This window comes from Mirounga angustirostris, unplaced genomic scaffold (assembly GCF_029215605.1).
Source record: "Mirounga angustirostris isolate CCGP_5_RB_7025 unplaced genomic scaffold, mMirAng1.0.hap1 SCAF_3, whole genome shotgun sequence".
Lineage (NCBI taxonomy): Eukaryota > Metazoa > Chordata > Mammalia > Carnivora > Phocidae > Mirounga > Mirounga angustirostris.
In genome coordinates, this window is record NW_026991711.1 from 76,112,285 (window position 1) to 76,138,145 (window position 25,861).

The 25,861-nt window shown below is 42.3% G+C and overlaps 1 protein-coding gene across 3 annotated transcripts in view; it reads right to left on the reverse strand.

Annotated features, from left to right (window-relative positions):
• Positions 1–332: 332 nt before the first annotated feature.
• TNFRSF19 (TNF receptor superfamily member 19) overlaps positions 333–25,861 on the reverse strand; it is a 91,236-nt gene continuing 65,707 nt past the window's right edge. For 2 of the 3 annotated variants that reach the window (XM_045869189.3, XM_045869188.3), the window contains exons 6-9: positions 15,255–15,419; positions 14,680–14,805; positions 8,934–9,036; positions 7,927–8,335 (exon numbers count right to left, since the gene is read on the reverse strand). In XM_045869189.3, the coding sequence (XP_045725145.1) occupies positions 7,927–8,335; positions 8,934–9,036; positions 14,680–14,805; positions 15,255–15,419 (803 nt within the window). Of the gene's footprint in view, positions 3,231–7,926; positions 8,336–8,933; positions 9,037–14,679; positions 14,806–15,254; positions 15,420–25,861 lie in introns of those variants that run through there. The other variant, XM_045869190.3, reaches the window with a different exon arrangement.

Sequence of the window (25,861 nt, forward strand, 5' to 3'; positions counted from 1 at the left end):
TACTGACCTCCGGAGAGAATGAATATCAAACCTCCCCTTCCTCTCGTTCTGTCCCTCTTTATGTCATAAAATGAAGGAGGAAAAAGAAGAGATCATAATAAAATCTTGATGCCAAAGCTTCTCAAATAACTCACAGCATTCTTCAGTAGCTCGACATGCCTGAGAAATACAACCAGCTCACCAGGAAGGATTTCAAATCCCCCTCATAACATTTGAAGGGCCAGAAGGGTTAAACTGGAAGGATCAGGACTTAGCAAGGCCCCTATATGGAGAGCAAGGGAGGAGAGCAAATCCGTTTTCTCATCACCAATCATTTTTGTACTGGACATGTCAATACTAATACCAGGTAACAATTTTATTCACATATAAAAAAGGGCATTACAAAACTATTGTATAAGAAAATGAAAATTTACAAATTTATAAATTCCAGTATGCAAAATAGTAACGATGACATCTAAATCGATTCAAGCTGGCGACCTTCAAGCAATGATGGGCTTTTTTCATTTTCTTTTCAACATTTTTTTTTTTACCCTTAGCACAGACAATAGAGCTTAACTAGGTAATAGCAACTTAATGTTTTATCTAAAGTAGAAAACTCTATATTTGAAAAACATATTCCATATACACAAAATGAGAAAACCATGCCTTTACATGGTCGTTCCCCAAATCCTTGTCTCATTCTTGTTGGTGGGTTTCTGCAACATTCGAAGTCACCCCGATTCTCACTCCCAGACCCGATGATGATTTCCTGGGACCTGTACCCTCGCGGCCGAGTTCCTGTGCGCGCTGTAGGGTATTCCAACTGTGCAAAATGCAGACTGGGCTTTCCCTCTCAAGTGTTTACACAGACTATAGAATCTAACATTATGTTTCTGCAGCGGGCGGTGGTAAAATGTCTTCATCTTGGTACAACAGCCCCAGGAGTTTTCAAATGCAGTATCAAATGAAATCGACTTTCAACCTAAGCATTTCCTTAGTGATCCAAAGGGATGATTCAGGGTTTGGGGCTACAGTCTCATGCCCATCCATCTAGCTTTCTCCAGCAAGTATTTGTCTTTGAAGTCGAGGAGGGTTTCTACATGTGGAAAATATATTCAGGTCACCAGAAGGAACACAACCCTGGCCGACTTTGATCATCCCTCTGTCAAAACAAAACGATCAGCTTGCAAACAATGGCATGCATATGTGAATTACAGTGAAGCCACTCGAGGAAACTCTAGCGTGCATTTTCATAGACATCTTGTGGTCAAATCCTAAATATTTTACATGACTTTCCTAAAGGCAACTCTCATAAGAGCTGGCGAGTTATCAAAGTTTAAAAACCATTGGTTAATGTTAAGAGAGGAAAAGAAAAGAGGGCACTAGACGGACACAAAAGATTATGGGTCGCCCCGAGACTACTCCAATTTCTTATTTTGGTTCAAGGAACTGAGGTCCTGAGAAGAACGGAGCCCAGGCAAGCTAATCCACACATATTAGAGCCTAAGACTAAGGGGGAGAGAAACTGGCCCAGCCATGAGGAAGAGGGCTCATTAGATTTTCCTCATGTCTTACAGAGAGAGAAAAGCATGGTCTAGTAAGTGAGAAGAAAGAAAAATGTCCTAAGAAAGAGTTTTTGCATGTTCAGTTTAATATTAGGTAAAAAACACTGATCGGGGGGAGAGGGGGCGACTGTGAAACCAAGTATTTTAGTGCACTCAAACACAGTCATGTTTGACTTCTTTAAGTGCAAATGTGACTCAGCTAATAGTAATCAGTTAAAAGACAAAGGCCAGAGCTGATCATGTAGGTTCAAGGAGGAAACAGATAAATCCTGCTCTAGTAATTCCTCCCAGGGCATAAAAATTAAGAGCAAGTGAACCGTCCCCCGGTTCATGACTGAACTGGGTTCATTTCTATCTTAGCCATAGAGAAAATTCTAGTGTGTAAATATCAGGGATGGGGCGCCTGACACCACACTTAAGTCCAGCATCACTGGCTAAGGTAGGAGATTTCTGTGCTAACGAAATGTGCACGGTCGGAGGGCTACTTGGTCATGAGGACCCTGAGGAACTGTTCACCTATAGGCCGCTTACAAATTGGGCTTCTAGTATGTAGTGTAGTCTCCTAAGATGACATACGTGGTGTTACATTTCAGTAGTAGGGGAACAAGATAGGCAGTAATTTCTAAAGCCCTTGGTATCAGATACAATGCAAAAAAGCAAAAGCAAAAACAAACTCACAGGTAGAGAGAACAGGTTGGTGGTTGTCAGAGGCAGGAGGTGGAGGCGGGGTGGAGGAAAAGAAACCATTGTCTTTATAAATTATCACTCTTCTATAAGAGAGGAATTCTGGATCTTCTAAGCTCAATCACAGGGACAGAACTAACAAATGCTTCCGTATCAACTGATTTTCACAGAAATATGTTAATCATTGTATACAAGTCTCTAGGGTACGTGTGCTAAGTGGTTTTTCATGCAGGGCGGTGGGCACTCTTTCCGCACCACTTCCCCAGCTCAGGCCCCTCTCCCCGCTAGCTCCAGCAGGGGTTCAGTGGTGAAGGCTACAAGTGTCGATTCTGGAAAAGACTTGCTCTCCTCTGATTCCCAGTTAGGCTAGTTAACTTCATCTAACAAACCCCTGATTTAGGCAGGCAGTATGAAGTCTATTCTAACCTCTGAAGCTAATCAGATGATGAAAAAGTGAGCTTCATCAAATACACTCATTTTTGAACCACTCTACATAAAAACTAAGGTAACTAATGTGACACTGACTTTTAGTAGGATAATCGGCTATACGAAATTATTTCTGGAAAGAAAGTGTAAATGAAAACTTATACTCTGGGTCTTCAGTCTGGTAAAACCACACTCGCCACGAAAATAAGCATGAATGCATTTCTGTTTCTTGTTATATGCTCATAATCTCGTAGGCTGCGAACTCGAGCCATCAGTCTTTGAAGTTACGCTTGTGGCATGGAAGCTTCTTGTTTAGGAAAGATGCAGAGTATCATGAGTGCCTGGAGTCTTTTCTTGTTTTTCCTTGAGGTTTCAGCTTACAGCTGGTCTGGCTCAGAAGCAACTGGTTGAAAGGCTTAAAATGCCATCAGTTTGGTTCAGATTTATTTTTTTTCCTCCAGAAGCCACACAGGGTCCAGACTGTGCTCAGTCCATAAGCCTAAGAGGAGGAGTGAGTGCCCGCTGGGTTCCATCCATATTCTTCTACTGCAGAAAGAAGCAAGTCCTTTAAGCTTCCTAAAACAGCAACAGAAAGGAAAGCTTGAAAAACAATACCTTACAAATGAAAGCTACTGAGCTATCATTGTTAAAAATTATTGTAAATAACTTTTACTAGTAGTACACATGACTTCAATAACATATGGACCAGCAGCTCATTAATGGTGTTTGAATATCCAGGTACATATGTACTCTGAGAATAAAACAAAGATTTTATAACAACTCACAGTCACTCACCAAATAACACTGCAAAGATGATATTTCCATCCCAGTGTTATTTCCAAATAACACTGCAGAGATGATAATGTGACCCATAGGAAACAAAATGTATTAACAAACGATTCTTTTGCTAATTTTCAACCCCGTTCAAACATTTAAAGCTTGTTTCTATGTTGCACTCTTTTGAAGCATTTGTAGGTAAAGATGTTAGGATCCTTTTAGTCTCTTCTTTGAAAGAACGAAGACGATTAATAAATAGTGACACTCTCATTCTTTGCATTTAAACTTCTGCTAACCCACTGGAGAAAGTTTAGAGGTGGTTTGGAAATGATTTCTCTTTTAATGATCCTCCTGGAAGGCTCACATTCTTCCTAGGGCAAATATCCTCAGCAAAGTGGTGTAGATCTGTCCCTTATCATAGAAGGGCAGCAACCTGACTTCTGGAGGCATCGGCCAAAGGCACGTTACTGCAAGTGAATAGAACCTTCATTTTATGCAGTAAGCTTTCATTCACTTATTTACCACTAATTTGGCATTGGTGACATATCAGGTAAGTTTACAGGAAAAGATTTTTTTTTTTTTTCCCTAGGTCAAAGGAGAGAATCTAGAAATAGAAGCTTCTGAAAGAACTCTCAATAATCTGAGATAGTTTCATCAAATATGTTGATTAATTGGTATAACCATAATAACCTCATTAATGCTACCGTGGGAGACAAATGATACTCATTTTGCCAACATGGAAAAAAAAATAGGTATTTTCAAGGACTGAGCAACTAGACTCCAGATCATCTCATACCTTGTCTACCATTCCTTCTATTATTTCATGTTGACATTTCCAATGACGGCTAAAAACATCACCAAAAAGAGCTTTTCCTGTGAGTAAACAGGCTGGCCTCATTCTCCCAAGTACCTTAGCAAATGATGTCCCAAATATCTTTGGTTTGTTCCTTTCTGGGGAGGTGTATATAGGGAAAATTTGATTAGAACTGAGTCATTCAGACTAAAGAAGCTTCTCCCACCTATTTGCTTTATCCTGCACCAGAACTATCATCATCAGATTCGGGGTGGTCTTAAACCACCCACAAGAAAACTGCTGTGTAAAAATACAGTTTTTGGAAACAAACGCATCATGCATTAGCAATCTGATCCTTTAAGACAAAAGTGCCATTGTGCATTTTGCAATACAGATGTGTATCAAATCATCATATTGCACACCTTAGCTCACACAATGGCAAATGTCAATTATATCTCAATAAAGCTGGATAAAAGGAGGGAATTGAGGTTAAAAAACCTGAAAATATGAGTGAATGCCTAGGTAGGAATTTCAAGTTCCACTGGAAATAAATAAATAGTAATCACTAAAACTGGGGGCGGGGGGCACTATATATAGGCTCTAGCTGCCCTTACGCATTTCTCAAACAGAAATTCTGTGCTTTCCTGAATTATGAATGAGCCCATGGACCAAGCTAACTAAACACAAACTCAAGGAACTGAAAGTCCTTTGGTTCCTAATACCAAGCTGCCGAAAGGAAATTCTTTACGAGAAGTAAGTATGTTCCCTACCTTGTAGAATCAGCATGTTAAGAGAAAGTCTGAATTGCCTTTTGGAATCTAATGGATTGAAAAAAAATAGAACTGTTGAGCTAAATACTTGGCCGGCTCTTGAAACAAAGAAGAGGGTCAATCTCCCAAAGATGTACAGTTGTGTCTCTCTTATTTGCCTTCAAAGATTAAGGTTCACTCACTAAATATCACACACTCAGTAAATGCAACCAAAGACAAAGGGCTTTTCAGAACCTGGATAAGATTATCTCTTAAAATGGGTTCAAAATATTATTTGTTGTCTTTAATTATAGGGGGAAAACTGAAACGATTCACTTTTTATTTTATTTTTTATTTATTTATTTATTTAAGATTTTATTTATTTATTTGAGAGAGAGAGCACATGAGAGGGGGGAGGGTCAGAGAGAGAAGCAGACTCCCTGCTGAGCAGGGAGCCCGATGCGGGACTCGATCCCGGGACTCCAGGATCATGACCTGAGCCGAAGGCAGTCGCTTAACCAACTGAGCCACCCAGGCGTCCACGATTCACTTTTTAAAAATTCCTTTCCTGAATTCAGAATGCCTCATTTATATTTACCAAAGTATCTAATAATTATAAGACAACACATCTTAGAAGGCTAATAAACCTTTCACTAATAAATTACATTGTGTATCTTGAAGGTAACATTTTCTCATTCATTTTACATATAATTATAACTTTCTTGTCATAATAATCTGAGTTGAAAATATCTTTATGTAGATCTTGATTACCTTGACAATTGTCTTTGAAAAGAAGTTAAGGCCATTATATACACCAATCTTCTACACTAAACGATTTTACATTCATATGGCTGTAATAATAATGCTTACTTCTACCCCCACCTCACCAACAACACAAACAGAAAAAGGTAGAGAATGAGTTGGTTTTGCTATGACTTGAAATCGAGATGTTTCACTCCTTAGTCGTAGAATTTACATCACAAAACTGGGGACGAGCTACACAATTAAGATGAGTGGTGATTTTATTTGCTGACAGTACTCTGAAAAACCGTAGTCACTGGAAACACAATTCTAGCTACTCAGACTTGCCCCTAACAACATTTGTGAAGGTAAAGCAGGTTTATGATCAAAACCAATTGACTTGATATCAAAGAAACTTCAGCATCTTGTAATGAAATTGTGTCTCAGATTTAATTTTAAGAGTCTCCCAAGACTTGTATTTTAGACTATTTGGCAAGGCATCTGACTGGGGAGGTGGGGTTAGCTGCTGAAGGGGCAGGACCTCTCTGCCTCTCTCCCCTGCTCTCAGGGCCTGTCACCTCCTCCTCAGGGCAGCACACATGCTCAGCCCCCACGGCCTGTGGGCCACGGTCTGTTCCTGGGCCTACTCGCAACTCGGCTAACTCTTGCCTTTTCTTACAGTTATCATGGAAGTTATACAAATTATGGGATGGCTCAGAAGAACAAGGTCAAGTAAAGACTCTTTCTCCACTACAGAGGTATGTATTTTACATTTTATTTTATTTTATTTTTTAAAAGATTTTATTTATTTACTTATTTGAGAGAGAGAGCTCTCAAGAGAGAACACGAGCCAGGGGGAGGGGCAGAGGCAGAGGGAGAAGCAGGCTCCCCGCTGAGCAGGGAGCCCAACTGGATTCCAGGACCCTGGGATCATGACCTGAGCAGAAGGCAGACACTTAACCGAATGAGCCACCCAGGCACCCCAGCATTTTACATTTTAAATGCCTAATTTGTTTGCTTTTCTTCCCTTAGCTCTTCTTCCTTCATTTGAGAAAAACAAAATTATTTTTCTCCAAAGCCAACAAATGCTTTCTGCATAGAACTCCCTATAAATTCTCTATGGAATTTGTAGTTCAGAGAAAAAGTATTGCAGATTTAGATCAACATATAACCTATGTGCTATTCTTGAAAGGAACACATCTCCATTCACACTCTGACTTCTGACTGTGTCTAACATCATGAGACCAGGGTACATGACCTCGTGGAAATGGAGGCCCGTCTCGAGAGCAGACGCAGAACATGCCAGAGTGCCTCCCCAAGACCTGGAGTCCCTGAGCTGGCTGCCCATGAGCAGTGAGAGCAAGGCGGGGTGTGCAGGCAGGACCTCGTGGCGCCTGGGAGCCTCACTCTTGCTGTGACTAGGCCCTTTTATACTAAAGGCTGGCATCATTTTTTTTTTCCCCAAAAGAATGTATTCCAACAGTATATATGCTTATATTAGGGAAATGCTTGTAGACATTAAGTCAAATTCAGGAACGGCCACATCCTCGCCAGAAGGGGAGAGCAGGGATGGTGCCCAGGTTTCCCTGACACTTCTCTGCCTCTAGCCTTGCAGCCTGCCTGAAAGCCCCAGCTCTCTGTAGTCACCATCTCCTTGCAAACCTGATTTTAAACCTTCTTTCTAGAAAGTTCTTCTGCAGTATTTGGACCTGGATCACAACCGACAATCAATTTCTAGCCAAACCAATCAGTCAAAGCAGAGCAATCTCGAAAAAACAGGAACAGAGAGGGAAAAGAGAAGCTTCGGGAGATCTAAATTGCCATTAACCTGATGGTGAATGAAGTGCATTTAAGTATTGGGCAGAAAACATCATAGGGTAAATGAAGGTGAGGAACTGTTTAGAAGATGCTCCCTTGACTATCTCTCTCAATCAGGAACGGAGCTAGGGGTGCTGTGCTAAGTACTTGGATTTGCAAGGAGTAAAAGAATGCAGCTGCTCATTATGACTTTACAGAGTACCCGTTAGTTAAAAAAAAAAAAAAAAAAAGACTCTTGAAATTTAATTTAAAATATATTCTCCATACATATAAGAGCAAGAAGTTATGAAAGATGGAAAAGCCTTCTCATCCGGTCTCCCCACATTCTATGGTGAGCCGGGTTCCCATCCCCTGGGTCTGGCATGAGTCAATGCCGTGTCCTTCTCAAGGCCAGTCACTGCCTTACCTGGAGGGACGTCTGCGTGGTCAGGCTGACGATGTCGCCACTCTCGTGATGCAGCTGGCTTCTGGTGGTCAGCGTATCCTGAGTCAGCACTGGCTCTGTCAGCGAGTGGTTACGTCTAGAGGGATCAGTAGTTTCTGTAAAGTTCTCAGAATGAATCGGAACAGCTCCACCAACCAAATCCTGACTACTGTTTGAATCCAAGGAGGACAAGCTTTCGTTTTCTGGGTTGAGAGAATGAGTATCTCCTCCAGAGAGTTCGGGACAAGAGTCACAAAGAGAGATGTCGCCACACATGGGATTTTGCATCAGAGGCCAGGCGTCTGAAAACTCACCACAGATGGACCTCGAAAGGGACCCAAAGAACGTGGGCACCGTTTCCCCCGCTGGACCTGTGTGTCTGAACACACATTCAAAAGCTGTTCAAGTCATCTACGGGGAGGAAAAACACCACTACAAAGCAACACCCAGCTCTGCTTTTAAGTTTTCCAGATGAAAGAGCAATTGATTATATTAGGATTCTAGTGCTTCCTTTGTTAGAAACTTGCTTCCATACAGTAAGTTTAATTATTCCACTTACTTTCAAACTGAATTTGTGTACATATTTCTAACCAGTATAGTTATACTTAACCCAATGTCTAAAACAGGCAGTTTCCTGGGTCTTAACTGAGTTTCTTGATGGCTATTCTAAAATTCTAGGAGTAAATGACATGTTACAAATTACTTACGCATGACAGAAGTGTCACAAATCATGAAAATGAGACAAAAACAAAATTAATGGAGTGTAAAGTATAAAGAATGTCGCACTGGATATCAGTAACCCTCAGAGACTCATGTACCTCTTGCCAAGGATTTGTCCCCCTCCGATGTCCGGAATGTCATCAGTAATATTTTTTAAATATGATGTCTCATAGCTTGACATGGAAATTGGTAAACTAGTAGAATGCATATTTGCACAAGGGAATATGACATTATATGGATTAAAAATCCCGCGTTACCTCTCCTGAAGAGTGGCCTTGGAATGCACCCTACAGCCTAGAGTCACCCGGTCCACGCTGCAGGCCTCATCACAGCACAGAGATGGAATCAAGTGAACAGGCCCTAGGGAAGCCAGCAGAGGTGTGAAGCACAAGGTTGTCTCCTGGGAACTTTCTCTTCAGTACTGGCTCAACACTGCTGGAGAAAATTCAGCTATTCCCCTTTGGGTGACTTTTTTGGGGAAAGGAAACATGAGGTTTAATTCTTTCTCTTTTCTGTTAACTTACAATAATGATGCAGTGCTTATCTGAAGTACCTAGAGTAGTCAAACCCATAGAGACTGAAAGCAGAATGGTGGGTGCCAGGGGCTAACGTGGGTTGTGGGGGGGCGGCGGTGCTCTGTACTGGGGACAGTCTCCGTTTGGGAAGATGAAGGGCTCTGCAGACGGGGGGGGGGGGGGGTGGTGACGGTGGCACACCAGAGTGAACGGGCTCAGTGCCACTGAACGGCACACCGAAGCAGTGTTAAAATGACGGATTCTATGTTGTGTATATTTTACCACAATAAAAATCATAATGAAAGGGAACAGCACAGCCTGAGAGAGAGAGTGTGAGAGAGTGTGTGGAGTCAGACTCCCCTGTCCCGTGAGGGGACGGTGGAAATAGGAGTGCCGTCCAGCCGCGTGGGCTAGCGGTACAGAACAGGAACGGAGACACGTTCGACCCTTTAACTCCACACACACACACCCCACACACACCGCACACACCACACGTACACACACCCCCACACACACCTCACACACACACACCGCATACACACACTTCACACACACCCACACACACCTCACACACACACACACCACACACACACTTCACACACACCCACACACACCTCACACACACACCACACACACACACACCCCACACCACACATACACACACCCCACACACACACCTCACACACACACCCCCCCCACACACACACCCCCCCCACACACCGCACACACCACACGTACACACCCCCCCACACACACCTCACACACACACACCGCACACACACACTTCACACACACCCACACACACCTCACACACACACACCGCACACACACACTTCACACACACCCACACACACCTCACACACACACCACACACACACCCCCCCATACCACACATACACACACCCCACACACACCCCACACACACCTCACACACCACACACACCTCACACACCACACACACCTCACACACACACACCACACACACCGCACACACCACACGTACACACACCCCCACACACACCTCACACACACACACCGCACACACACACTTCACACACACCTCACACACACACACCACACACACACACCCCACACCACACATACACACACCCCACACACACACCACACACACACACCCCACACCACACATACACACACCCCCCACACACCCCACACACACCTCACACACCACACACACACCTCACACACACACCCCCACACACCTCACACACACACACTCCCCACACACACCGCACACACCACACGTACACACACCCCCACACACACCTCACACACACACACCGCACACACACACTTCACACACACCTCACACACACACCACACACACACACCCCCCACACCACACATACACACACCCCACACACACCCCACACACACCTCACACACCACACACACCTCACACACCACACACACACCTCACACACACACCCCCACACACACACACCCCACACACACCGCACACACCACACGTACACACACCCCCACACACACCTCACACACACACACCACACACACACACTTCACACACACCCACACACACCTCACACACACACACCACACACACACACACTTCACACACACCCACACACACCTCACACACACACACCACACACACACACTTCACACACACCCACACACACCTCACACCCCCACACCACACATACACACACCCCACACACCTCACACACCACACACACCTCACACACCACATACACACCTCACACACACACACCACACACACCGCACACACCACACGTACACACACCCCCACACACACCTCACACACACACCACACACACACACTTCACACACACCCACACACACCTCACACACACACACCACACACACACACTTCACACACACCTCACACACACACACCGCACGCACACACTTCACACACACCCACACACACCTCACACACACACACCACACACACACACTTCACACACACCCACACACACCTCACACACACACACCGCACACACACACTTCACACACACCTCACACACACACACCGCACACACACACTTCACACACACCCACACACACCTCACACACACACCTCACACACACACCACACACACACCCCACACCACACGTACACACACCCCCCACACCCCCCACACACCCCACACACACCTCACACACCACACACACCTCACACACCACACACATACACCTCACACACACACACGCCACACACACACACCACACACACACCACACATACACCACACACATCACACACACCCCACACACACCTCACACACACTCCACACACACACCACACACACCACACACACCACACACATACCACACACCACACATACCACGCACACACAGAGTTACTACTGTTTTCCTGCCAGGAATGGAATGTAAGGAATAACTAGAGGTGTGCACGCATATTTACAAACCATTTTGTCCATTGAGGCAGCATCAATTTTTGGTTACAAAGATAACACAAGTGTACTGAAGAAAAAAAAAATTAAAAAGAGAGGGATTAAGATAAGAAATTTAAAAATAAATATTACCCAACCCTATAAACTAGAAATGAACGCTGTCAACATTTGGTGAACTCTCTACATACATACATATATAATTCTGATTCTACACATACACATACTAAAGCATACAAAGATAAAGACACACATCTAGAGAGAGAAAAAGATGTGAAAAAATTGATATTTACATATACATGTATGTTTGTGTATCCAAAGTTTGCTTGAGAAATGATCTCTTCACTCTTATAAAAAGGAAAAAATATGGTGAAATTTTCCTTTTTTAAAAATGAGTGTTAAACATCGACATGCAATTGCCAACCAGGATGGATATCCGCACACCTTCGCCCAGATCTCTCTCAGCGCAGGGCCCACGTTGCCCTCACTGTGTGAATAAACGCTGCCGTGAGCCTCGGGGAACTCGCCCAGATCCACGGCCAGGCAACTCGGCAAGCCCGTGTCATGCTCACTGCAAGATGTTTCGAAATTATTTCAAAGCAAAAGACACTGCCTTTCCTTTTAGAAATGGCTGGTTCTAGGGCTCAAGCAGCCAAAGTGCAAGATGAGCCTGGAACTTTTCTCGTGTGCCAGAGATGAAGAAAGTACTAAAGAATAATCAGGACATGTCAAAATGACACACGAGCCAGCGTGAAGGGACCTGCACTGGCCCAACCTAGGAAAACGTGGGCACCAAGATAAATGATGATGGCAAAGGAGTAGAGGCTGTGGAAAAGGGTCCACGAGTCCACACTAATTCAAGTAAATAAATAAATGGGGAAGAAGTTCTTTCTTACTGTAGGAAGCCAACTAATAAATGTGGAGAAAATGATGGAATTACAAAACAAGCATTTGTAACCGTTGTGGTAATGACTGATTCAGATACGAAACTCTTGAGCGGAAGTTTGGAGAGTAACAGGATATTTACACAGTCTCAAAGAGTCTCCTGCAAAATATTTATTAATTACAAAGAGAACAACAGTCATGTTACAGCAGAGAAACCTGGCAGGTGCCCCGTTAACAAAGGGACCCAAATTGATCTGACCAGGAAAGGGACAGCTGCACACGCTGTGCCTCCTCATGTGGGACACCAGGAAGGACACAGCATCACCGCTGCAGGATTTGTTTCTAGTCAGACAGAAACATCAGACAAACCCAAACTGAGGGTCATTCTACAAAATTACTGGCCTGTGCCCGTCAACAATAATAATGTCATGAAACACAAAGAAAGACTAAGGACCTGTGCCAGATAAAAATAAGGTAAAGAGATTTGACAACTAAATGCAACAGTGTTATCCGGGATTTTCTTTCACTATAAATTTTGGGACAATTCAGAAAACCTGAATGTGCTCTGTAGATTATACAATAAGCTTTGATTTAATGCTGATTTTCTGATTTTAATAACTGTGCTGTTCTGTAAGAGGATGTTCTTGTTCTTAGGAAACAAACACCGTAGTATTAAGGGGTAAAGGGATATCATCTCTGCAACTGATTTTTAAGTGGAAATGAAAAAACGTGTATAAATACATATATCTCTACCGTACTTAGAAAAAGGATAAAACAGATGTGGAAATGAGATAAAATGTTAATTTTGGGGGATCTGAGTGAAGAGGGTGTGAGAATTCTTTGTGCTATTCTGTCAACATTTTTGTAAGTCTTAAATGATGTCAAAGTAAAAAGTTCGAAGAACAAAGGCACTGCCATGAAGTAGGAAACCACATAAGTGGTAAGCTATGTGGAACCTGGGCAGTAGCGGGTGAATTCTTTCCAGGCTCAGCATGCTGTTCTGTTAAGAGGACATGCACCAAGGCCATCTGCCCATTTAAGCCTTCTTTTCAGACAGAAGTTAAGAGGAGGCAGATTTTGCCCAATGCTGCATTTTACTACATCCGAGTTCATGTCTCAGGAAATGATTCCTGCTCCCTCTGACCCTAGTGTCCAGTTCAGGGTCTGGGAACCCCAGCTCTGGGGGTGTTTTGAGGATCACCCAGTTATCGTCCATACTGTCTAGAAGTCTATTCCCTATGTAGGCAAAGGCAAAAATAGACCCACACACACCACAGAAAGTCCTATATTTTGTTCCCGACCCATTCCTAAAGCAGAAGACAGGAACGAGCAGTAACGAAATCAGTCTGCTGAAAACTTCTTACTCCACATATGGAACGTCAGATCAGAAGACGAAATCCTGTAATTTCTTGGTAGGAAAGACTGCACCGTGCCAGGAGTGTCAGTCAATCTAAGTGGGAAACACTCAGCTTAAAGAGTGGCTCCACAGAGACAAAATGGTGCTGTGAGCATTGCTTCAAAGGTGCTCTGAGAACGTGAAGCCAGGCGGGCAGGGGCAGATGTCTAGGAAGGGCACTGCCATCTGTTCTGCTTTGCAGAGTGGGGGCCGAGAGGGAAGTATAAGTGTGGGAGCCTTGTGTTGGGAATATAAGTAAGTGGCAGAGAAAGTTAGTATTATCTTTGCCCATTCTTTGCCCTGGTGAGAAACCAATTTCCATTTGCACGACTTCCCTAAACTTCCTTTTCTGTCAGTAGTCCCTGGGGCAATTGAAGTTGGTGGAAACCCCTGCCATAGGTCTCCCTCCTGCTCTTCTTTAAGAAACCCAAAAGACATTAAGAAGACCCATCAAAGTTCAGCTTGAATCCACCGGACAAGACAGGAAACACGCTCCTACTCTACAAAAGGATGATCTTATTTTCAATCAATGGACCCAAAACAATAAAGGCAAACTTGCTTTAAAAAGTTGCTGAATAATTCTAAAATTTTAATGAGATGCTTCCTTTCTTTTTAATACCTAAGAGGCTCAAAGCACCCAAACATTCAGGGGACAGAGAATCATTTAACAAGATTAGGTTTAACTAGAAAACCAAGCAGAGCAACCAAGCTGTGGGGTGAACAGGGACAATTCTTTGCAGTGTCCGTGTCCCTAGGATTCCCCTAATGGCCCCTTGCCTGGCTGCACTTACCACAGGTTTGGGCTGAGTCCCGATGGCACTGACAACATGCTCTGGGAGCAGATTCATTGAGCTGAGGTCTGTCAAAGCATGACAGTTCAGAACCGTTGTACTGAATGTCTTGTGCTCTCAGAGACCCTACAAGGGGCGAGAATTCTGTCAGTGAAGACCATTGCCTCTATAAAAGAGCCCATGACCACCATAACACAGACAGGTACCCTTCTAGCTCTTAATATTTCTTAAGAAAAAGATGGCTATCGTTTACATTTAAAAATATGTCTTCTTACTTGGAGAAACAACTAGGAATGAATTTGTTAAAGCTCAAATTATAGAGTACTTCAGTTGCCAGAACTTGGAAGGATTTTCATTTTTGCCTAGTGGCATGGGACACTGCTGCCTTTTCAATGTCCTTATAAAGCAGTGCCTCTGGGGGACCAGGGGACTGTGAGCTGAGTTTCCAGGTGTGCTCTGTCCCTTTAATAGCTCCTGACTGTGGTCTCGGTCAAGGCCTCGTGGAACCTTCGGTGACAATGATGATAAACACACTTCACCCAAATGCTAAGAAACAGAAAGAGTTCAACACTCACAGCTGGGTTTTTTCTCCATAAACTGCCTCTTACAGTAGATGACACAGAGGATGAACAGGGCCAACAGGACGGTGGCCAGGGCGCTGCAGATTACGGCCGCCAGGGCTGTGTCCCGTGGGCTGGAGGCCGTGGATGGGATCTTCACGAGGTTGACCTTGCTGGTACCTGGAAACCGCAGGAATGGAGTCAGCAGACTCTCAACAACCCAGGAGACTCGGATGCTTACCCCCATCTTGGTGGCCACTTTTATTAATGGCCTTCATGTGATGTAAGAAAGACCCCAGAAAACAAGAGGAGGTATTTGAAGAAGGCTCAGTGCTCCCTCCTCTTAGAAGATTTCTTTAATACCCCAAAGTGTGTGGATGTGTCCCTCCTCCTTTCCCCACAGCGCTGTGGACACACAACTCTCAACACACTGCGTTGCCAGGATGTGCTTTTAGGCCCGCTAGACCAGAGCTGGCAAGTTGGCAAGATGGAATTCCTCATCGTTCTCTGTCTCCCAGTGCTTGACACAGCATCTGGCACATCGTAGGTATGTAATATTTGCGATTTAATTGGAATTAGACTACCTACATTTCAAGCACACTGAATTAAGGGATGCTTTTGGGGGCAACTTGAGGGAAAAATAAGGAAAAAGTCATTCACAAGCTAATAGTAACTCCCAATTTCTGAGACAGTAAGCATTTTTTAATGCCTGGCTGTTGAATGACTGAACAACATCTAAGTTTTAGAGAAAAAACCGAATAGTGTTGCTATTCTGTTGCAGGGCAGCCCAGTAACATGTTCAAGTGTCAAGAAAGACATTCTCTTTTAGAGGGAGGTATTGTGTCATTGTTAAGGGCTAAGATTCTGGAATCTCACTGCCTGGGTTAATCTCTGGATGTGTAACCCTGAGCAATTAATCTCTTGGAGTCTCACACGCACCTCTGTTCTATGGAGGTAGGGAGAGGGCCTGTCTCACCTGGCTGTTGAAAAAATGAAATCATGTTTTATCAGATAAAGCATGTAGAACAGCCCCTTACTCAGTGCTCTAGAATCATTAGCTATTGATTGCTATTATTATTCATGATGATAATAATTAGCACTTAACTTTTTTAGGGTACTGGGAAGAATGAACTCATTTGGGTCAGAAATCTATATTCAGTGCAGTCACTTCAGAACCTACTAACTAACCCGAAAAGAATTTGAGGGAGCTTGAACCCTAAACAGAGGGGCAGTTATGCTTTCTCTTCCTCTGGGTACCCCCCGCCCAAGTGAGGTGGGCCCTCATCCTCCCCTTCGGATGCTCTCAGCTCCTGAGCGCCACTCAGTGGGAGCTCCCCTGAGGCTGAGGGTTACTCCAGACCACTGTGGCCTGAGAGAAGCGTAACATGTGCCCCTCATGTAATTTTAGGTTGTCTAGAAGCCATGTTAAAAAAAGAAAAATAAAGAGGAAAAATTAATCTATTTTACCTAACCTAATAGATCTTAAAATATATTATGTATTCATGTATTCAATATGAAAATTATTAATGACATATTTTACATCCTCTATTTTGTACAAAAATTTCAAAGTCCAATGTGATTTCACATTGACGGCACCATCTCCTTTTGGACTAAGCACATTTTGGGTGCTCATTAGCCACATGTGGCTCATGGCTATTGGACGGACACAACAACTCGAGACGTTCAATGTTTGTATCTGTATTTGTGCAGCGTGGCTCCTAAACACAAGCCAACTCATCAGATGGCACCCTTCTTCTCGTCCCTGGCTACATATCCCCCCAACCCTGTAAGATTGATTTCCACTGTATGACACTTGAGGCTAGAACCAGAGAGAAACTTCTGGGTTAGTAATATTGAATCACAAAAATATGATAGCAGGAGTGATCATCTGGGAACATCAAGTCTTGGTATTTCTAGGCTCAATGATTCTGGGGCCACACTGATAAAAGTTTCTGACTGCCGCCCAGAAGGCACCTAAGAATGACACCATACGCCTTGGGCTTGGATGATTAGGAATCATAGTCCAGTCATACATTTTAAAGGATATTTGTTTGTAAACATGTTTAATATTCATAAAAAATAGTTACCACTTATAGCTATGTAGACATCCTATAATCACCAAGCAGCACATACTGAAGTTCAGCATACAGCAAGCTAAACAAATTGCATCCCTGGCCTAATAGAGATTAAATCTAAATCTGAAACAGCCTCTATCAGTGGACAAATTCACAAGAGGATGTATGAACACAGGCACAGCTGTACAAACACTGACAAATCAATAACCGAAGAGGAATTTATATCCTGCGCAAGGGAAATAGTTGACTACACCGCAGGGTAAGGGATCTGGGAGATGTAACTCTTATCTCTTTGGACCAAATAGTACAGTTGTGGAAAACTGCCATCTCGCTTATGTTTGTGAGAAAGGTGGTTGACTTCAGAGCGAGATCAGCTGAAAACTCTTCATCAAATAACCCAGCTCCACACAATGCAGGGCTTTAGCAAGAGCTGTTGTCAGAATGAAACACAGTACGTGATTTGAGCTGAAGATCTCAAAGTTCTTAACGCTGTTGTAACTATCAAGTTAAGCTCATCAATTCACATAGTATTGGATATTCAGGAAAACGCTACTAAGAATTGGGACTTCGGGTTAAAGTAGAATCACGATTAGAATCCTTTAAGTTCTTGTTGAACTTCTTTGAAAGTAAATTAGTCATCTTACTTACCTTCATATGAAAGGAAATGTTTCTGCTTTATAAACATGCTAAAATGCACCCAATGAGGATTTTGAGTCTGTTGGTTTGTGATTCAGCATTTATTTTCCCCAAACTAATTGTAGAAGTCTTAGGAATAAGTATCTTTCCATGGTAGGGTACTAATATTGTAATCTCAATGATATTGAGTTGCCATAATAACATTGATTTTTTTTAAAAAGTGCACTCAGTAAGCCCCTTCTCTATACATTTCCCTGGAAGTAGCATCTGAAGATGAACAAGAAAAATACAGTAGTTTTACCTCTCAACGTTTGACACCTATGTAAGAAAAGGTGTCTTTTTAAACTCAGACACCCTCTCAGAGAGGTCTCCATGGGAATCAGGGCTCTGGAAACCACATTCTAGATTTTTTGTTTATATGTACAAGTTTATGACCAGCAAACAATCTATTTTATAGGAAATGGGCTCATCATTTTTAGGTTCAATCATCACATACAACAATGCAGACATTTATGTGGATGCTATGGGAGATAGGGCTGCCTATCTTTTGATTTAAGAACAACCCTAGAAACTCACTCACATAAGTTTCTGCTAAAAGCCTGTTTCCTTTCTGATGTTGATCAAATCTTTTTGATTTGAGTAGTAAAAAAAGCGGGGGTGGGGGGGAGGAGGAGGTTGGTGCCAATTATATGAAGTGGCTTCTACTCTGTTAAGTTCTGGTTAATTGAGGTGTTGCTGAGAATTTCTCAGAAAAAGATTTATCTAGTACAAACTAAAAAGTATTGTTTTGCTGACCTGTGACCGCTGCAATGATACTGAGATTAAAGATTCTTTCCACCCACATGCCTCGACTGAATTCCCTGTCCATAGCTGACCAAGTGTATTGAATGCCTGCAAGGAATTTTACCCATACCTTATTAGGATTCTGATAGTACTTCTGAAGAATTGGGAACAGGAATGTCCATAGTCTTTGGAAAGTTTTAACTTTTCTGGAATACAAAGGCATCTCTTACCCTAACTAAGTTATTAAATTCCACTATAATCTTAGCACTACCCTCTGGCAAAGTTACTTCAGAGTGAGAACTGTTTTCTTAGCTTAAATTTTATATTACATTAGATAAGTGCAATGTTATATTATACATTTCCTTAGGAGTTCAGCTCAGCGGAACAATCACATACTATCTACTGTGAATAAGACATCCTTCGAGACATTAAGTAAGTTGAATGAGAATCTGAATAGAAGAAGAAGAGAAAAGAGAGGTCGTCAACAAAGTCTGGCAAGTGTTTTTATACAAGTTCACTTTTACCCTCTTTGGAGTGTGACCAAGGTGCAAAATATCCCAATTGCAGAGATACTCTCTTCATATCTCACCCCCTAAGCAGCTTCAGAATATAGCTGGAGAGACGCATATAGTGGGGAGATCTGCGTTACTGGACTCTGACGAGTCATGGAAAGGTCTTAGAAGAGGGACCCCTCAGAAGCTGCAAATTAGGAACTCAATGCGCAGGCTTGACTTGACCGAAATGGGCTTCACTAGACCCCTGGACACTGCTCACATACCTCCAGTGTTTTTGCTCCCTTTACAAGCCGGCATAGCCGTGAGAATGCACTGATGGCCCTCATTGTATAAATGGGGAAACCAAGACTTTGGGTAGTTTGCTCAAGTCTATACAGCAAAGTGAGGGTACTCAAGACCTGAAACCAGTGGACCGCACTGGTCCGTGGGGGCACGTAGCTTGTAAGTGAGTAAAACTTTCTGCCAGGGGAAGATGAGCAAAATGTGGTCCATGCCTATGTGCAGGCCATGCTCATTTCTGCAGGGAAAAACCAGCCAGACCACGGAGAGATCTGGGGACTTTCCGAACAGCAAACCTTCCGGGCGTGCATGAAGCCAGTTCTGCACAAGGGCACCTGCCCTGGGAGAGTACTTCAGGGCCCCTCGGCCTCAGCGTGGATGTCGGTGGCAGGCACGTGGAACAATGCCTGAGTGTCACTGAGGCGGGGAAGAGAGGCATGTTTACGAAGACGACTGAGCCTGGGACAGGTGGGAAGCATCAGGCTCCCACGTGCACTCTGCGAGGTTTCATCGGTACTTCCATAGTTCTGCTTCCTACTGATCTCCCTACATGTTTAACCATGCCAACTTCCTAGCAGGCTATTTTAAAACCCACTAAACAGAAGATCCTTCTTCCCAGCGTATCCTCCTGACAAAGGGAGGGCTGGCTTGGGAGGAAGGAAACTGGGCTCCCAATTCTAGCTCTCACTACTTTTCACCCTGGTCATGGACAAGACTTTCCTCCTCTCTGAAGCTTGGTTTCCTCATAGACAAGATTAAGTAGTGGCTCATCATGCAGACACCGAGAGCCACCAACAGTGAGGCTGAGGGCTCAGTGAAAGTGTCTCTCGGGCCAGATGAGCTCCTATGGAGCTAGCTGCCAGGCACACTGGGATATGTTGGTTATTAAGAAAGTCTCGTGATCTATCTGTGGTCTGGCTGATTTCTTCCTACAGAAATGGCCATGACCTTCACATTAAAGAATAAGATTAAGTAGATGCTGTATTTCACTACTCTGAAATTTTTATTTCCGGTCTAAGCTGTTTCCCTGAAATCTAGATTCATCTATCCAACAGCCTATTGAACATCTCCACTTGGATGGGGATATGCATCTTAAACTCAAAAATGAGTCCAAAAGATGACCTCTTACAACCTCTGACAACCCTGACCTCTTCGCTTCTTTCCGCAATCCCTCCCTCCCCACAGACCTCTCCTGCCCATCGCTGCCTGTCAGCAAGGCTCATCCCGGGCTGCACAGATCGTTCCTTCAGCTGCCCTTCTGCAAACATCACCTACTTGGTGAGGCTTCTCCACCAAACTCTTTTAAAACTACAGTATCTCACCAGGGCTTCCTACCCCCTTCCCTGCTGGCTTTTCCTTCCTAGTACTTACCTGCCATCCGGCACTTTATGTGTTTAACTTGTTTGGTTCATTGTCATTCTCCCCTCTGGTGGGAGCAAAAGAACACAACCCGCTGGGCTTGTGTTTAAGCTGAGCCCAGCCAGAGGCCATATTTTTCAGCCTCCTTTGCAGCTAGGCATGATGATATGTCGAAATCAGAGTCAACAGGGAATGGGAGGGATGGACGGAAGTGATGTGTATAGTATCTGTCATCTCCGATTTAGGGACAAATTGCTTGCCCCAGCGCTCCCCTTCACTGTGGGCTGCAAGCAGGCTATGGCTGGATTATGGCCAGTCCTGATCCTATAGATGAGGAAAATATCCAAAGACTGGCAAAGTGCTGGGGAGCAAGCCACTGGCCTCTGAATGATATTCTGCAGCGGACCCGCTCCACCATGCTGGCCTGCAGAATGCAGAGAGGAACATCTGTCTTATTAAGTGGCCATATTTTGGGGTCTCCTTGTAACAGCAACTTAGCATTTACCCTAATCAATTTCACCTCTCACTAAATCCAGCTTCCATAAGGGCAGGGATTTTTGTCAGTTTTGTCGACTACCAGAGTTACAACACCTGCAAGTGTTCTTGGCACATAGTTGGTGCCCATATGTATTTGATCAATGATGGGATGAATGAATGTGAAAGAAACTGGAAAACTTGAAGTATCCAAAGGTTTATTTAACAGGGACCTCTCTAATTAATAAGGTGAGATTCTGCCAACAATGTTTGCCTCATATGCTTCCACCCTTGGCTACATTGTTGGTGACAGTGCAGATGGAAACAGCTGGTGACAAATAATAGTTCCATTGGCATGTTCTTTATGTGATGTTAATGTGACCACAGGTGGAAGAGCAAGCGTTGCTCGGATTTATCAATACACAAACCTTGAGGATTATATATAACCACAGAATGAATACGAAATAAAAACTTCACCTTCTCTAATCAATTTTAATTAGCACTCCATGGACTCATCACAAAGGGATCTTATTTTATTTATTATATGCCAAATATAATCTTACTTAACAATGCATACATCATGATGACTAATTTATAGTGAATGACCAAAGAGGTTAGAAAAGGGGAGGACCTTCGGGAGGCCAACCACATCTTCCAGCGAAAGCTGCTTTCAAGTCAATTTTGGAAACTGATTACTAGCTAAATTGGATAAAGGTGATGATTAAGCATTCCTATCATTTTATCAAACCAGGCATACTAATCTTACATTTTTACTGAGCATCTCCCCCTAAAACTATGTAGAAGTATGTGGAAAATGCCATGAGCATCTAGAGAACTGTTATTTTTTGGAGGCAGTTACCTAGATTATCACACCATCACACCATCACAGTTTCCATATGCCAAACACCTACAGAGGGCCAGACCCTTACTTACTCACTTTTGAGATGTCATAACAATCCTTTACAGTGACAGTTTTGTCCATGAAGAAGGCTGTACATACATACATATTTTTTTTCATTTCAAACAAATATTGGGTGGTTGGATCTAGATTTGAGCCCGGTTTGTCTGACTCTAAAACTTATGGTTCTTTTGTTTGTTTTTTGTGTTGCTTTTTTTTTTTTTGTAAATTATGTTACGCTTTTTCCAACCATGTAGAGCAAAAAATTTACTATAGTGTGAAGGATTCTTGGCTGAAATTTTGCACAAACCGGTAAATTCTAAGTAATCAGCTAACATATACAATATAACTTGACCTAATATTTTTTTAAGATTTTATTTATTTATTTGAGAGGGAGAGAGATAGTGAGAGAGTGCATGAGTGGGGGTGGGGGAGAGGGAGAAGCAGGCTCCCCGCTGAGCAGGGAGCCTGATGCGATGAGGGGCTCAATCCCAGGATCCTGAAATCATGACCTGAGCCTAAGGCAGACGCTTAACCCACTGAGCGCCCCAGGCACCCTAACATGACCTAATTTAAAAACACAAATCTAGCTTCACAAATTCAAACTGTCTTATCCCCAAGATTAAAGAGGCTATTGTATTTTTTTGCAGGGAAAAATAATGTATGGCCTTTTTAAACGTTATTTTTAAGGTCTCTACGATATAATTAAATGAGTATCAAATAAATATAGTAGGGAAGAACAAGTTGTAAGCGAACTATGCTTTCTAAGCTTCCGTTTTCAAGATTTCAATGATGCCTTGTGTTTTCATCAGAGAGTTTAGCATATGCAAATAATACATCAGGTTTCCTGCCCTATGACATGTCACTCCAACAGAATTGGAAGTGTGAGCATTGATGACCATGTTCTGGCACATGCAATTCAAATAACAACTAGGTCTGAAATATAAACATACAATTTAGACATTTCCTAATAATTTTCACTGAAATATTTTATCTTTGACTTTTTCACTTGTTTCAACTAAACTGTAATTCGATCCATTCCTTTCTGTGCTCTTCTACCACCACCAATAAAAATCCCATGTCAAATAAAGGTTTAACAAAATAAAACCCAATGAATCTATTTCTAACAATGCTCTTTAATAAAAAAATATTAACAAAGAGCTCTTTGCAACGTTAACTGAGGGCAAGGATACAGTTCTGGAGTGTAAGCTTTATCTTGTTAATCTAAACTGGCTAAACAAAAATATCTATGTTAACACTCAACATATGAATTCCAGATGTACCACAAAAGAGTCTGTCACCAAACAAAATAGTTGGTTTTTTTTTAATCCACTTTATACCAAGCATTCTGACTGGATAAATGTAAAGAGTGAGCCTTCATCATTTATTTTTTTTTTCATTTTAGACTTTGGTCTTAGAACTATGTGGTTTGTTTTTTAGTAGCTGATAGAAATATTATTCCAAAATAAGCTTTTTCTGTGTGTTCCCATATATATTTAAACTGGACTGATTTTTTTTATTGTGGTAAAATATATATAACATAACATTTACCACTAGTGACATTGAGTATATTCATGATGTTGTGCAACCATCACCATTAATTCTAGAACATTTTCATCACCTCAAAAGGAAACTCCATACCCATTAAGCAATCAATCACCATTCTCCTTTCTCTCCACTTCCTGGCAAGCACTAATCTGCTTTCTGTGGATTTGTCTGTTCTGCATATTTCATATAAATGGAATCACACAATATTATGTGGCCTTTTGTGTCTGGCTTCTATCACTTAGCATAATGTTTTCAAGGTTCAACCATTTTGTAGCATGTATAGGAACTTCATTCCTTTTATGGCTGAATAACATTCCATGGTTTGGATATACCACTTTTGTTTATCCATTCATCAGCTGATGGACATTTGGGGTGTCTCCACTTTTTGGTTATTGTGAATAATGCTGCTATTAAGATTCACATATAAGCTTTTCCCATATATTTTAAAACTTTTCACAAAGATATATTGTTTCACATGCTATCCAAAGACACATTATTATTATACTAAAACATTAAGTTAATTAATAATTCAGTAAATGGAAGTATTTCCTGAGCAAGAACTAAGAGGAGAGTGGAGGAAGATGATGTTGGAGAAGCTGGTCAGGGTCAGTTCATGTAGGGATTTAGAAACTGTAGTGAGGAGTTTGGATTCTATTCTAAGAATAATAGGATATAGTCAACAATAGCAGAATACACATTCTCAAGGGCACATGGATTATTATCCACGATAGACCATATGTGATGTCACAAAACAAATTTCAATAAATTTTTAAAAATTGAAATCATGCAAAATACCTTTTCTTTTTTTTTTTAAGATTTTATTTATTTATTTGAGAGAGAGAGAATGAGAGACAGAGAGCACGAGAGGGAAGAGGGCAGAGGGAGAAGCAGGGAGCCCGATGCGGGACTCGATCCCGGGACTCCAGGATCATGACCTGAGCCAAAGGCAGTCGCTTAACCAACTGAGCCACCCAGGTGCCCAACAAAATACCTTTTCTAATCACAATGGAATGAAACTAGATATCAGTAACAGAAAAAAAAACTGGAAAATTCACAAATATGAAGAAATTCAATGATATACTGTTAAATAATCAATGGGTCAAGGAAGAAATTGCAAAGGAAATTAGAAAATCCTTTGAGATGAATAAAAACAAAACCACAACATAACAAAACCTATAGGATGCAGCAAAAGTGATGCTTAGAGGAAAATTTATAGCAGTAAATATCTACATTGAAAAAGAAGCTCTAAAGTGAATAACTTAAACTTCAGCTTTCAAAGACATTAGAAAAAGAAGAGCAAATTAAACCAAAAGCTAGATGGAAGGAAATAATAAGCATTAGAGCAGAGATAAACAAATAGAGAATAGAAAAAATAATAGAGAAAATCAACAAGACCAAGAGTTGATTCTTTGAAAAGATCAACAAAATTGACAAAACCTCAGATTGACTAAAAAAAGGGGAAAGATATAAATTATTAAAATCAGAAATGAAAGAGTACATTGCTACTGACTTTACAGAAATAAAAAGGATTGTAAGAGAATACCATGAACATCTGTACACCAACACAGTGGATAAACCAGAATGAAATGGACAATTCTTAGAAATATACAAACCAACAAAAACAAAACAGAAGAAATAGAAAATCAGAAAAGACCTATTAGAAGTAAGGAGACAGACTCAGTCATCAAAAACCTCCCAGCAAAGAAAAGCCCAGGAGCTGATGGCCCCACTGAATTCTATGAATAGGGGCAGAGAGAGAGGGAGAAGCAGGCTCCCCGCTGAACAGGGAACCAGACGTGGGGCTCGATCCCAGGACCCTGGGATCATGACCTGTGCCGAATGCAGACGCTTAACCAACTGAGCCACCTAGGTGCCCTGAATTCTACCAATATTTAAAGAAGAATTCACATCACTCCTTCTCAAACTCTTCCCAAAAACATTAAGAGAGAACACCTCCAAACTTTCTAGGAGGCCAGCATTACCCTGATACTAAAGCTAGATAAAGGCACTCCAAAGAAAGAAAACTACAGATCAAGAGCCCTTATAAAGATAGAC